Below are 14,684 nucleotides of genomic sequence, written 5' to 3'. Positions count from 1 at the left end.
TGTCATTCCCATCCTTAGGACCTTCAAACTCATAGAGAACAAGTAACTTCGAAGACCATTTCCATCCAGCTGGTCATGATCTGCAACTCTGGAAGGGACCATATGGTTCAGTTCCATTTGCTGAGTTTTCAAAATTAAAAGTACTCTTGAAAGTAGACCATTATTGCTCAAGTGAAATCTTGCAGTGATTAAAAGACCTTTATGAACTTAATGCAAGCATCACTACTTAGCTGCCCCCACCCCCGCCCCGCCCCCTTCCCCCTCCCCGCTGAAATGGAATGTCACTAGATAACCCAGGCTAGCCCCAAACTCAAGATCTTACTGTTGAAGTCTGTTGAGGGTTAGGAGTACAGGTGTGCAGCGCCACACCTGGTTTCTTTACAGATAGAGTGTCACTTAGAGTAGCACCCTGCTTACATGCTGAGGTGCAGTTACTGAGACCTTCAGCACTGGACCAATGGAGCTGTATCCAAAGACTTCGTACCTGGCTTTTTTTTTTTTAAAGACATGGTCTTTCTATGTAGCCCCAGCTGTCCTGGTATATTTTATGTAGATTAAGCTGGCCTCAAATGCACAGAGATTGACCTACCTCTGCCTCCCCCAAAAAAGGCACATGTCATTATGCCTGGCTTCATACCTGGATTTTAAACATAATTCTATCATTTTATCTTATATTTGGATTTATTTATTATAGTACTGAAGTTTTTGAGTGCTGCTGTGGATATCATTCTATATAAATAAAACACTGATGGCCAGTGACCAGGCAAGAAATAGGTTGCCAGGCAGGAAGTAGGTGGGACAAGGAGAGAGGAGAATTCTGGGAAGCAGAAGGCTGAGGGGAGAGACACTGCAGCCACTGCCAGGACAAGCAGCATGTAGAGACTCTGGTAAGCCACCAGCCACGTGGCAAGGTATAGATTTATAAAAATGGGTTAATTTAAGATAAAAGAACAGTTAGCAAGAAGCCTGCCACGGCCATACAGTTTATAAGTGATATAAGCGTCTGAGTGATTATTTTATACGTGGATTGTGGGACTGCGGGGCTTGGGGAACCTGGAGAGAAGCCCTCCAGCAACAGAGTGCAGGGCCTTGTATTTCTTAGGCAAGTGTTCCAACACTGAGCTACATCTCTAGTTTCAAATATGTATTTTTTAATTTATTTTTTGAGACAGTCTCACTCTGTGGTCCTTTTTAACTTGTAACTCCCAATGTAGACCAAGCAGGCCTCAAACTCACAAGAGTTTCCATCTGTGTCCTGGTGAAAAATGCATTTTATTTACTTATTTGTTTATTTGTTTGTTTATTGATTTATTGATTCATTCATTCATTCATTCATTCATTCATTTATTTATGAGACAGGGCCTTACTCTGTACCTTAGGCTAGCCTGGATTCACTATGTTGCCCAGGTTACCCTTGAACTCATGTCAATCCTCTTGCCTTTGCTTCCCAGTGCTGGGGTTACAGGCTGAGCTTTGGGGTTACAGGCTGAGCTTTGGGGTTACAGGCTGAGCTTTGGGGTTACAGGCTGAGCTTTACTTGGAGTCAATTTTTATTCTATAGATTTTATTTTATTTTTTAATGTGAATGAGTGTTTTGCCTGCATACGAGGATGAATAATAAGAATGTACCTGGTGCCAGAAGAAGGGGTTGGCTTCTCTGGAACTGGGATGACAGATAGTCGGAAGCCACCATATGGGTGCTGAGAACTGAATCTGGGTCCTCTGTAAGCAAGAAATGCGTTTGTTTTTCAAGCCAGATGTTTCTCCCTAATGGTTAAGGTAACAAGTGCTCTTGACCACTGAGCCATTTCTTCAGCACCTAGATTTTTATTTTCAAATCCACTGTTTACTGTGTGTGTGTGTGAGAGAGTGTGTATATATGTAGGCATGGACATGCCATGGCTCACTTGTGGAGGTCTGAGGACAACTTGCAGGAGTCTGTTCTCTCCCTCCTCTGTGTGGTTCCAGGAGGTAACTCAGGTTGTCAGGCTTGGCAGCAGGTGCCTTGAACATGATTATACCCTGAGCCAAACAGTTTCCATCTTCAGAAGTTCAGCTGAGCCCACTTTCAAAAAAGCACCCCAGCTCGGGTTGCCTGATCACACCTAAGGGGTGACCCTCAGCTGAGTGGGGACCCCACCTGAGTGTCCAGCTGTGCCATACTACTGTTGTATGTAGCTGTCACAATTGCACGTGGCCTCAGAGAGAGGCTAGACTATCTAGGCTGGGGAAGTCTGGAACAGGTGATGCTCTGTGTATATAACTACGGGGAAGACCATCCCTGCTAGTGGCTCAGTGGTCAAGAGCACTTGTTACCTTAACCATTAGGGAGAAACATCTGGCTTGAAAAACAAACGCATTTCTTGCTTACAGAGGACCCAGATTCAGTTCTCAGCACCCATATGGTGGCTTCCGACTATCCCTTTCCTTGCAAACTCGTTTTCAGGAGGAGCACCCACATTCCTCTAAGTAACCCTCATCTATGCTCTGTAAGTCCACTAAACTCATTGCTTCCCCAGACTGACCTTTGTGGAATAGCGCCTGAGTTTGTGGTTGGGGCCTTAGGAGGAGGAAGGGTACGTGTTTACATCTCCCTTGAGAAGGAGTTCAGTAACACATCTTTACCTTCTGGGCTGTTTTGCTGGCTCCTGGAGCAGGTGGTTTTTTGTGTTTTTGTTTTGTTTTGTTTTGTTTTGTTTTTTCAAGACAGGATTTCTCTGTGTAGCCCTGACTGTCCTGTAACTTGCTCTGTAGCCCAGGCTGGCCTCAAACTCACAGAGATACACCTGCCTCTGCCTCCCGAGTGCTGAGATTAAAGGCGTGCACCACCATGCCTGGCAAGGGGCAAGTTTTTTAAATTTATTTTTCTTTTTTTAATGAAATTTTTAAATTTTTTATTTACTTTTATTTTATGCGCATTGGTGTTTTGCCTGCAGGTCAAATCTTTGAGTTACAGACAGTTGTTAGCTGCCATGTGGGTGCTTGGATTTGAACCCGGGTCCTTTGGGAGAGCAGGCAGTGCCCTTAACCACGGAGCCATCTTTCCAGCCCCTTTAAATGAATTTTATACGTTTTATTTTTAACAATATTTTGTTTTTGTTTTTATGTGTCTGAGATTTCGCTTTCATGCATGTGGATCTCATGCGGACCTGGTAACTCAAGGGGCCAAGAGAGGACACTGGATCCTTTGGAACTGTTACAGGTGGTTGTGAGCCACCGTGTGTGTGTGGGTGGGTGGGTGTGGGTGTGGGTGCTGGGAACAGAAGTCCTCTGCAAGAGCAGCAAGTGTGCTTAACTGCTGAGCCCTCTCTCCAGCCCCCGGAACAGATTTTAAATTCAGCGTCCAAACATGCTTTGTAAGCCCTTGAAAGACAGGCAAAGTGTGTGTGTGTGTGTGTGTGTGTGTGTGTGTGTGTGTGTGTGTGTGTGTGTGTGTGTGTGGCGGGGGTGGGTGGGTGGGGGAGTGCTTGCTTGAAAAGCAATGGCTTTGTGTGCACAGGTCCTTTGTATTATTTGTCTCTCAGTATGTGGGAGTGGGGTTGATTCCAGATCCACCCTAAGACACCCAAATCACAGGATGCTCAAGTCCCTTATAATGGTGGCATAGTTGTGGGTGACTTAGGCATGCCCTCCCTCACACTGTTCGATTGTGGGTGACTTAGGCATGCCCTCCCTCACACTGTTCGATTGTGGGTGACTTAGGCATGCCCTCCCTCACACTGTCCGATTGTTTGTGGTATTGGGAATGGAACCCAATGCCTCTTGTAAGCTGGACAAGTGCTCTGTCTGCTACTAAGTTATGTCCCCACCCCCTTACACTTTACCCTATTTCTAGATTCTTCTAAAAACTAGTGTAGTATGAATGCTATGTAGCTGTTGTATTAAGGAATAATGACAAGGGAAGAGACATTCATATAAATTTAGTACAAATGCAAATTTTTGATGGTGCTGAAGATAAAACCCAGGGCTCTCAAGTGGGCTAGACACTCACCTACCACTAACCTCTGTCCCTAGGGTCCTGCACACGTTTAACTTGTGGGTGGTTGAGTTGGCAGATATGAAACCTGAGGACGGAGGTCAGACTGTGTCTAAAAACAGATCAGACAGGTGAGTGTGGAGAGAAGCCGGTCAGACTCCGCTTCTTTCTTTCCTGCAGCTCCGGGGGCCTCCGGAGTCCATCTGCAGTAGAACAACCCAGCCAGGGCGCATTTCCCAAGATTCCGCAACAAGGTCATGAAAGAACTCTGAGTACTCTAGCTCCAGCACTAGGTCTAACCGTTTAAGGTCCCACATGCTGCCCTGGGGCTCAGTGTCCTACACAAGGAAATGGTTGTTTGGTACAGTCGGCAAGTACAGGCTAGCGGCGTGCTAACAGTTTGCAGCTGCCATCTTGTTCAGTGTCCACAGCACTGGGTAAAGCTTTTTCTTTTCTTTCTCTTCCTTCCTTCCTTCCTTCCTTCCTTCCTTCCTTCTCCTTTCTTTCTTCCTTTCTTCCTTCCTTCTCCTTCCTTCCTTCCTTCCTTCCTTCCTTCCTTCCTTCCTTCCTTCCTTCCTTCCTTCCTTCCTTCCTTCCTTTCTTTCTTTCTTTCTTTCTTTCTTTCTTTCTTTCTTTCTTTCTTTCTTTCTGAGTCAGGGTTTCACTATTTAGTCCTAGCTGGGCAGGAATTGACTATATAGACAAGGGTGACCTCAAACTCACAGAGATCTGCCCACCTTTTCCTCCTGAGTGCTGAGATTAGAGGAATCAACCACCATGGCCAGCTTGGTTGACTTTCCCCTGGGACTTTCTGTTCAAAACAGGAAGGACTTGAACTCACTCTCCTCCTACCCTGCTCTCCCACATTGCTGGGATCACAGGCGCACACCACTGTGCCACACGGCTCTCCCACATTGCTGGGATCACAGGCACACACCACTGTGCCACCCCAGTCTTTGTCCTCTTCATTCTCTCTTTCTTTCAAGTGGAGGATTGTCTAGGGCGCACGTGACACGTGCTGACATATGTCTTTATTCCGATGGCTCACAAATGAGGGCTGGGTGGCTGACATGGTTAGGGTTTCTGTTGCTGTAATAAAACACCATGACCAAAGCAGCTTTTGGGAGGAGAGGGTCATTTCATCTTGCAGCCTGTAGCCCATCATCCAGGGAAGTCAGGGCAGGAACTGATTGGTACAGGGGCTGTAGAGGAGTGCGGCTTACTGGCGTGCTCACCTTGGCTTGCTTGGTTTGCTTGTTGGTAGCATCCAGGACACCAGTCCGGGGTGGCACTGCCCACAGTGACTAGGCTCTCCCGCACCAATCACCAATCAAGCTTGCGCACTGCAGCTTCGCCCACAGGCCAATCCGGTAGGGGCATTTTCCCAACTGAGGTTCCTGTTCCAAAATACCTCTAGCTTGGGTCAGGTTGACATAAAACTAGCCAGCACAATGGTGTATTATTTTATTTCTATTTTAAGTTCTAACTTAATAAAGACAATAGATCTAACGCATGTCGAAAAGCTTTTGGGGTTCCTCAATATCCTTAAAAACTTACGTCTTTGTGCATTTTTGCGCATGTGAATGTAGGTGCCCGGAGGCCAGGGTGTTGGATCTCCCTGGAGCTGGGTTTATGAGCAGTTGAGAACTGCCTGATGTGGGTGCTGGACCCTCTGCAGGAGCAGTGTGCTCTCCTCACTGTTAAGCATCTCTTCAGCTTTTTACAGAGTATAAAGGTGGAAGGAAAAATGTCACTGGACCACTTCCAAGAATGTACTGTGGTACACACACACACACACACACTAGAACATAATTAAAATACATTATCTCCTCTTCTTCAATGCTAGTGTCTTGTTAACGAACCCTTCCCATGGTTCCTTGGGGTCATATCGAGCGAAGGCTGGTATAGGTGGAGAGGCTGCTGGGCTCTGTATGACGGTCAAGTATTACCAAGACAGCTGGGGCAAAAGCTGGAACACTGGCGGGGACCAGGGAGGAGCATGCTGGGCCAGGGAGTCTAAGAGTGAGAACAGACCTCAGCTTACCCCGTCTTTCTACAGATAAGGCTATCGAACTGGTAGGCTCAGACAGACTGACAGTCTTGTGTCTTTCATGACAGGCTTGGAAATGTTCATATTCCCCCTCGAGGCAGAAGAGGACCATCAAAGTCACTGCCTAGGGAATCTCTCACTGCTTGCCTTATCCATATGGGTGCACAGTGTTCTCTTTTCCAGTGCTGAGGTCCATTCTCTGGGAGTCCTACTGACCACAGACGAGGATTAGTGACTGGCTCCTTCTATGACTTCTAGATCTCTATGGCTTCCATCCTTGCTTTAAATAAAAGACCAGAGCCGCCTTGCCTCTCTTGCCCTTGACAGAGCCAGAGCCTCATGAGTATCAGGCAAGCTCTCTACTCCTGAGCTGTGCCTTCAGCCCTTAGGACCCCATCCATCATTTTAGTTTGGTCAGATAACCCAGGCTGGCCCGGAACTCTACATCTTCCTGCCTCACTCTCACAGAGCTGTAATTACTGGCGGTACCATAATTCCCAGCTTATATTTCTCTCACATTTTTAAAGGTTTATTATGTGTCTGTGTGTCCGTGCGGCGGGGTATGTATAAGAGGTGCAGGTGTCCACAGAAGCCAGAGGTGTTACATCCCCCTGGAGCCAAGTTTTAAGCAGTGTGAGTTGCCCAACATGTGTGCGGGCAACTGAATTCCGGTCCTCTGCAAGAGCAGTATGTGTTCTTAACCACCCAACCATCTCTCCAGCCTATTGACTCCCACATCCTAACAAACTGCCAGACTGCTTAGTCTCTTCTTCTGTTTAGTTTCTTTTTCTGCGCTTCTGTCTGGAATTAACCCACAATGTTAGGGGCAGGTCAAGGTCAGCAGCCTGAAGGTCATGATGGCAAAGGGGGGGAGGGGTATTGAGAAAAGACATCCCTGAAGGCTCATCTATTTGAACACTTGGTGATGATGTTGTTTGGGAAGGACATGGGACCTTCAGGAGGCGGAGCCTCACTGGAGGAAGTGGGTCAGGGGTGGGTTTTGAGTTTTTATATCCTTCTCCACATCCTGTCCACTCTCTGCTTCCGGACTGCCCATGGAGTGGGGCAACATTTCATGCTCTCAGCATGCGCCTCCCCTACCATGGTGGTTTACAGCCCTTCAGGAAGTGTAAGGCAAAAGAAACCTTTCTCGTGGAAGTTGCTTTTGTTAGGGGGGTGCTTTAATTGCAACAGTGGCCACAGAAAAACAAACAAAGAAACAAAATAAAACCTAATACAGGAGAAAAGAAGCGGGGCTTATTATTTTGGTTCTACTTGCTACAAATTTGAGGGCGATATATTCATTTAAATGAGCCAAGCTGGAATGCTGCACTTGGACATAATTCCCCACGTACTGGATAAAGAGATGTAGGCATGTTGTGTTCCTTTTCTGTCGCTGTGATAAACTTGCACACTCAAGGCAACTTATAGAAGACAGTTTATTTGGGCTCATGGTTCCAGAAGAACAAGGGTCATTTGGGCTCATGGTTCCAGAGGAACAAGGGTCCATCACGGTGGGGTGGGGAGGCTCGGCAGCCAGACGCTGGCAGGACAGCAGGAGACTGAGAGATCACATTAACTGCAAGCACAAAGCAGAGCTGAACTGCAAATGGGGCGTGGCTTTACCCCCTCACAGCCCTCCTGCAAATGGGGCGTGGCTTCCCCCCCACAGCCCTCCTGCAAATGGGGCGTGGCTTTTTCCCCCTCACAGCCCTCCTGCAAATGGGGCGTGGCTTTTTCCCCTCACAGCCCTCCCTAGCCACATACTTCTTAAAACAAGGCTGCACTTCCCGACAACCTCTCTAAACAGAGACCAAGTGTTCAGATGCCTGAGGCTACATGGGGCACTTCTCATTCAAACCACCATACATGTGCTTTGTATCGGGGCTCCTGAAGCTCCTTCTGGGTGGGAATTGGGGGCCTGAACAGGGTGTGAAGGAGCCTGGAAAGGCAGAGGTTGCAGGATGCAATGCCCGGGGCTCATCTATACTATTTGTCTATCTTCCCGCAGCCTTCATCATCAGTCACTGAAACGGTATCAAGCACCTTCTGTATCCCTACCCTGTGGTATCACCACATAGTGCCATGGTGAACAGGATAGGTATGTATGCCCTAACCTCAAGGCGCTCACTAGAGGCAGGAATCCAATCATCAAAGAGAGAACAAATACAGCCGGGGGGACCAGAGACAAGTGCGGGCTGGTGTGAAGTGCACCGTGTGGAATCCTCCCTGAGCCAGGACAGGAGGAGGCAGGAAGGTTCCAGGCAGGAGAGGACAGGGGTGAAATGCAGCAACACAGGAAGGAGAATGCCTCGGGGAAGGGCTGCAGAAGCTGCAGCCCCGGAAAGAGAGGCAGGAAAGACAAGTGGGAAGAAGCAGGTTTTCTCCAGCAGAGGCTGGGAAGGCCACGGGGGCCTGGTTTGGCAATGCCTTCTAAGGCTCATCAGGAATTTTGTCCTCAAGAAGAAGGCGTCTGCAGCGGCAATGCAATGCCACAGGTGGGATTTGCAGTCTGTCAGCAGCGTCCAGGCTGGAGTCCAGGCAGGGGAGAGTGTGGGGCAGATCCAGACGGCTGGGACGTCCAGGGCAGCTGGGAGGACTGGAGTATAATGGGGTCCTGAGATGACAGTTTCTCCAAGTTTAGACCAAAGATTCTCTCTGGGGGACAGCAAGGCAGGCTAGCAGAAGACAGGGCTTCACCTCTGGCCCCACTGGCCTCCCTCAGCAGAGTCACATCATGCACCTGTCGATAAGGTAGGAACGAGCTTTATGCTCACGATAGGGAAACTTAGGACTAGAAACAGCCATGACTAAGGGACGCAGTGGCATGTGGCTGAAGCTGGTCAGTGCCAGTGCTCGTACGTCTAGTCCTGGGCCGTCAGTGCATCAGGCCTAGGCCTTAGTCCTTGTCACCCTCCTGGAGGGGCTCTAGGCAGCCCGGATCTTTGGTTTCTTCTCCAGATACTGCCAGAGGGTCAGCGCCTTCGCCAGGGCTTCCGTTAAGGACACCTCCATCAGCCTCCATCTTCTCCTTCAGGTTCCGTTTGAAGAAGCCAACCTGTCGGAAGCACACATTGAATGGACACACGTCCAGAGACCGGCCGCCCCACAAGACCTGAAGATGTCCAGAGACCGGCCTCCCCTGCAAGACCTGAAGACGTCCAGAGACCGGCCGCCCCTGAAAGACGTGATGTCTTATGCTGACAGATAGGATACAATGGCACCTGCTTGGAGGACGGGGGATATCTGCATGTTTGCTTCTCAGAGATATTTATTTATTTATTTATTTATTTATTTATTTATTTATTTATTTATTTATTTATTTATTTATTTATGTTTTTCGAGACAGGGTTTCTCGGTGCAGCTTTGGAGACTATCCTGGATCTCACTCTGTAGCCCAGGCTGACCTCAAACTCACAGAGATCCACCTGCCTCTGCCTCCTGAGTGCTGGGATTAAAGGTATGTGCCACCACCGCCTGGCAGAAATATTTATTTTTAAGGGGCAGTGAGCTGGCTCCAGGTAAAAACATTTGCCGCACAAGTCTGACCACTAGAATTTAGTCCCCAGAGCCACAGTGGAAGGCGAGAACAGACTCCCGAAAGTTGTCCTCTGACCTCCACCTGGGGCTATGGCATGCTTCCCCCCCCCCCATCAATAAGAGGGAAATTTTAAATTTTTTTTTAGATTTATTTTTATTATTTTGCATGTATGAGTGTTTTGCATGTCTGGTGTGTGAGGAGGTGGTGAGTCTCCATTTGGGTGCTAGGAATCGAACCAGGGGCATTTGAAAGAACACAAGTGCTCTTAACCACTGAGCCAATTTTCTAGCCCACAAATGAAAAACCATTTAGGCTAGGTGTAGTAGTGCATGCCTTTAATGCTAGCACTCTGGAGTCAGAAGAAGGAGGATTTCTGTGAGTGTAAGGCAGCTTGACCTACATCAGAAGTTCTAGGCAGCCAGGGATGCATAGTGAGACCATGCCCCCTCCACCCCCCACAAAAAAAGAATAAAATTAAAGAAATAGATGTCTTTGAAATCTTGTGACTACTTTAAAAAGCTTTAAGTTTGATAATTTCCTTTTTAGACTCCTTAGAATGTCATGCATCAGACAGGCATGGTGGCCCGAGATCACAGTCCCAGAATTCAGAAGGAAGGACAGGAGGATCTTGAATTTTCGCCATCTGGGCTGCAGACTGATCCTCTCTTTAAAAACGTCATGTGGGCTAATGCTGTAGTTAGTTGATAGAGTGCTTGCCTAGTGTGTACTCTGACTCCCACACTGCAGAGGGCAGTGGGGGGGGCCGGCCTGTGTTCCTAGCACTAGGGAGGTGGAGGCAGGAGGTTCAGGGATTCAAGATCATTTTCGGTGACTTAGTAATTTATCAGGTCAAGGCCAGCCGAAGCCTGTCTCAAAACACAAAACAAAACACAGAACAGGGGTTGGAGAGAGGGTACAGGAGTAAGGAGTGCTTAATGCTTTTGGGGGGGCCTGGGTTCCGTCCCCAACACCTCCTGTGACTCTCTCTTCTAACCTCCCTCTGTGGGCTCCTGTATATATAAGGTGCACACACACACACACACACACACACACACACACACACACGTCACATATAAATCTGTTAAGTAGGTGATTTTCTTTTCAGGGCTAAGACTGGAACCCAGGGCCTTCTGCATGCTTGCCAATTGCTCCACCACTGACAGACACTCTTAGATATCAGGTGGGTAATCTGACAATACCTTCTAACAGGAAGAATCTCTAGTGTAGTGCTTAAATATGTGCTGTGCACACTCTCCTGAAAGCTTAACATTGTGTGTGCACACATTTGTGTTCCAGTGTCTCCATCTCTGAGAATTAATTCTAAGAATATTTGGACAAGTGTGGAGAGTGGATAACAACGGCTGATTTGCCCCCACGGTTTAGATAGATGCAAATGAGAAACCGTCTACAGTACAGATGTTATATGATCCATAATAGGGCAGTTGTTAAATAAAGACAGAGCACTGGGGCAGCAGGAAATTAACCAAGTTCAGGAGGAGGAGGAGGAGCTGACGGTGGCCATGGAGAGGGAGACATCAGGACAAGGCATTACGTGGGAAACACAAGCCAACAGGCTGTGCAGCTCTACCCCATTTTTGCCTCTCTTCTGCTGTGGGATGTTCCGTATGCTATAAATATATGCTGCTATGATTGATTGATAAATAAAACACTGATTGGCCAGTAGCCAGGTACGAAGGATAGGGTAGGCGGGACAAGGAGGAGAAGAATTCTGGGAGGTGGAAGGCTGAGGCAGAGAGACGCTGCCAGCCGCCGCCATGACAAGTGAGATATAAGGTACTGGTAAAGCCACAAGCCACATGGCAACTTATAGACTAATAGAAATGGGTTAATTTGAGATATAGGAACTAGATAGCAAGAAGCCTGAGCCATTAGGCCAAACAGTTTAAATAATATAAGCATTGTGTGTTTATTTTATAAGTGGGCTACGGGACTGCTGGGGCTTGGTGGGACCCAGAGAGAAACTCTCCAGCTACATTCTCCCTTATCTTTTAAAAAAATTTTATGTGCATTGGTGTTTTGCCTGCATGTATGTCTGTGTGAGAGGGTTAGATCCCCTGGAACTTACAGACAGTTGTGAGCTGCTCTGTCGGTGCTGGGAATTGAACCTGGGTCCTTTGGAAGAGCAGCCAGTGTTCTTAACCATTGAGCATCTCTCCAGCCCCTTTCCGTTAACTTTTGAGACAGGGTCTCCATAGGCACCTTGTGCTGGCCTTGAACTTTCAGAGAGTCTATTCTGACTGTAGGTGAGCACCATTGCACCCAGTTTCATTTCTGAAACTCTGGAGCCTTTCTCATGGAACACCTGTCCTCTGTCCCTCTTTGTTCCTAATGTTTACTTCTCGTCCAAACTTCAGTTCAAATGCCACCTCTTCTCGGTGGCCTTCCCAGGTCCTCCAGCCTGTGTCAGGTGCCTCCATTACAGGTTCCAGAGTACACAGGCCCGGCACAGCCTTCTTTAGCTCACTCCTGTCTGTGTCCTGCATTCAACTGTGAACTTCATATGAGTGGGGGCCACGTTTATATTGTATGGCTCTGTTTCATGGGGCCTTGTACAGTACCTGGCACCAGAAGGTCCCCAGTATATGGGTACCTCCTTTCTCTTTCCTCTCTCAACCTGGTCCTGTCTGGCCCAGTGCTGAACTGAGGGATGGTGAAGTCTCTCCCACTTGTTCTTTGAGGTTTACAGCCCGAGCCGTGGAAGGATGGGGTGAGCTGAGGCTTGCTCTGCCTCTTCTCCTCCCTGGCCTGGCATGCTCCGCCCTGGTCCCTGCCAGCGTCCCCACACCCCCTTTGCCCCAGCTGTCTTGGCGGTTCTTAACCCCCTGGAAGCTCCTACCTTGTAGAGCGCTAGGAAAATCAGCACCAGCAGCACTAGGCCCCCAATGCCGCTGAGTACATAGAGGTGCAGCATCTCCTTCTCGAAGACCACATCAACCTTCGTGAGGACCTGGGGAGGAGAGCTAGGTGAGGGCAGGAAAAGGCTACGCACCCTAAACGCCCCTGCGTGCCCAGTCTGCCCCTAGTCTTATTTCTTTTTTTTTCTTTTTCTTTTTTTTTTTTTTTTTTTGGTTTTTCGAGACAGGGTTTCTCTATGTAGCTTTGTGCCTTTCCTGGAACTCACTCGGTAGCCCAGGCTGGCCTCGAACTCACAGAGATCCGCCTGCCTCTGCCTCCCAAGTGCTGGGATTAAAGGCGTGCGCCACCACCGCCCGGCCCCCAGTCTTATTTCTTAGGTGTGGGTTGCATCACAGCGTTGGGCTCTGGCCACACAGCCTTTTCCATAAATGTTGTCACCCACTGCCCAAACCAGCCACTTGGCCACATGTACCACAGGCTGCCCTGAGACTTACGTGGTTTGTTTGCCGTTGGCCCCAGTAGGAAGCACCTCAGCTGAGCACTCAAAACCCAGAAGAACCTGCTCTCTGGGTTTAGGTCCATCTTCTGGCCACCCTGAATTGCCTAATCCTCGAACCCTGGGCCTCCGTGCTCACTGCTTGGCTGGTGGACCTTTGCTAAGTACCATTGCGCTGATCTTTAGCAGACACCTGGGTCTATGACATCTCAGACAAGTGACCCTGCGGTTGACCTGCTTCCCAGTGAGGTGGGACCGCCCACTTCACAAGGATTTGGATCAGAGGAGGCTCTGACGGGGGCCAAGCTTCCCTTCTCCCATGGGACCCCCTCCTATGAGCTCTGCATGGGCTCCCAAACCTCTATGCTGTCTGTCCTTGGGCTTCTGAGATCTGTACCTGGGCCATGGAGGCTTTGCTGCCATACAGATGGAAATGCTTGCTGCTGTTGAAGGAGATGGAGAGTGAGCTGCAGAGGCTGAGCGTGGAGGAGGCCTGTGGAGGAAAGAGCGTGTCTTCAGAACAGGCCTGAGACCCTGGACTTCCACCCATGTGCACAGGGTAGGAAAGGACCCAATCTTCTGCCTCATCTTATTTCTCTACTGTGATGGTCTAACGTATCACTCTCTCCCCAGTGTCAGAGTGGCGTTTCCCAGAAGGAACATGTAACTACCCTTGGCAACCGTGGGACATGGCTCTCCTCCCAGTGCTTGGGAGGAACGGTTGGAAGATCATAAGTTGCAGGCTGGTCTGGCTACATAGTGAGACCCTAACTTAAAAGCGAGCAAAACTGGATGTGGTGATGCACGCCTTTAATCCCAGCACTTAGAGGCAGAGGCAGGCCCATCTCTGTGAGTTGCCGGCCAGCCTGGTCTACATAGAGACTTCCAGAGTGACATAGAAATCCTGTCTCAAAAAACCAGAACCAAAAAAAATAAAATAAAATAAAATAAAAATAAACAACCTCCCCCCAAAAAACAACCCCATAAATTTCAAACAAATCCCGGTGGTTCATTGTGGTTTGTTTGCACCTGTGAGAACCGGGGTGTTATTCAAGAAGAGACCAGTTGAGGGAGCCCAGGTGGGAAGCCCATCCCCATGACTCCTAAGGCAAATGGATCCTCAACGCGGCCAGCTACAAGCAGGCAGTACCTTGATCTCCTCCGAGAGTTCCACTGTCCCGTTCACTTGGATGAGGGTCTCCCACCTGAAGACGATTGGGCATCGGAACAGAATTCCAGGTAGACAAGGCTGCTGTGGTCAGGAACACCAGTCAGAGAGGTCCACCATTCCCAGCTTATGCCCACCTCCAGCCTCATTCCACAGCTCACACCCCCATACCTCAGCCTCACTAGAGGGCATCTTCAGGTCCTCACGGTGGCAAGTGACAGGAGGATCCTAGGAATTGGAGGTGGGGTCTTCAGTAGGTTTGAGGCCTCCTCCTCCCCCACAGAACTCAGGCACCCCACAAGATAATTTTGTCTAATTCGGACATCGCTGAGTCCACGGAACTGGGGTCCATCTGTCCACGCTCCCCTTCCTACATCTAGCAGTTTTTTGTCGTTCTTTCCCACCATGCACCAGCTCTCTTTGCCCTCTTCTGAGTGGTACTCACCATCTGCACACTCCATGTGTGTGTGATGGGGCTCCCGCTGTGAGGCTGTGGCACCCCAACCAGGGCCTCCAGTGCGGGCATGCTGTGGTCATAGGCAGAAGGCTGAATCCTCACCTGGGAAAGGGCAGAGA

At 48.9% G+C, this 14,684-nt stretch overlaps 1 protein-coding gene across 2 annotated transcripts in view; it reads right to left on the bottom strand.

The window, feature by feature from the left end:
* Positions 1-7,451: 7,451 nt before the first annotated feature.
* Itgal (integrin subunit alpha L) overlaps positions 7,452-14,684 on the bottom strand; it is a 40,345-nt gene continuing 33,112 nt past the window's right edge. Inside the window, exons 27-32 of one of the 2 annotated variants that reach the window (XM_006977055.4) lie at positions 14,554-14,667; positions 14,280-14,336; positions 14,091-14,192; positions 13,338-13,433; positions 12,425-12,535; positions 7,452-9,084 (exon numbers count right to left, since the gene is read on the bottom strand). In XM_006977055.4, coding sequence (XP_006977117.2) covers positions 8,926-9,084; positions 12,425-12,535; positions 13,338-13,433; positions 14,091-14,192; positions 14,280-14,336; positions 14,554-14,667 — 639 coding nt within the window. In that variant the 3' untranslated portion in view covers positions 7,452-8,925. The remainder of the gene's footprint in view (positions 9,085-12,424; positions 12,536-13,337; positions 13,434-14,090; positions 14,193-14,279; positions 14,337-14,553; positions 14,668-14,684) is intronic. The other variant, XM_006977056.4, reaches the window with a different exon arrangement.

This window comes from Peromyscus maniculatus, chromosome 1, assembly GCF_049852395.1.
Source record: "Peromyscus maniculatus bairdii isolate BWxNUB_F1_BW_parent chromosome 1, HU_Pman_BW_mat_3.1, whole genome shotgun sequence".
NCBI lineage: Eukaryota > Metazoa > Chordata > Mammalia > Rodentia > Cricetidae > Peromyscus > Peromyscus maniculatus.
This window is presented reverse-complemented; position numbering and strand designations above follow the sequence as displayed.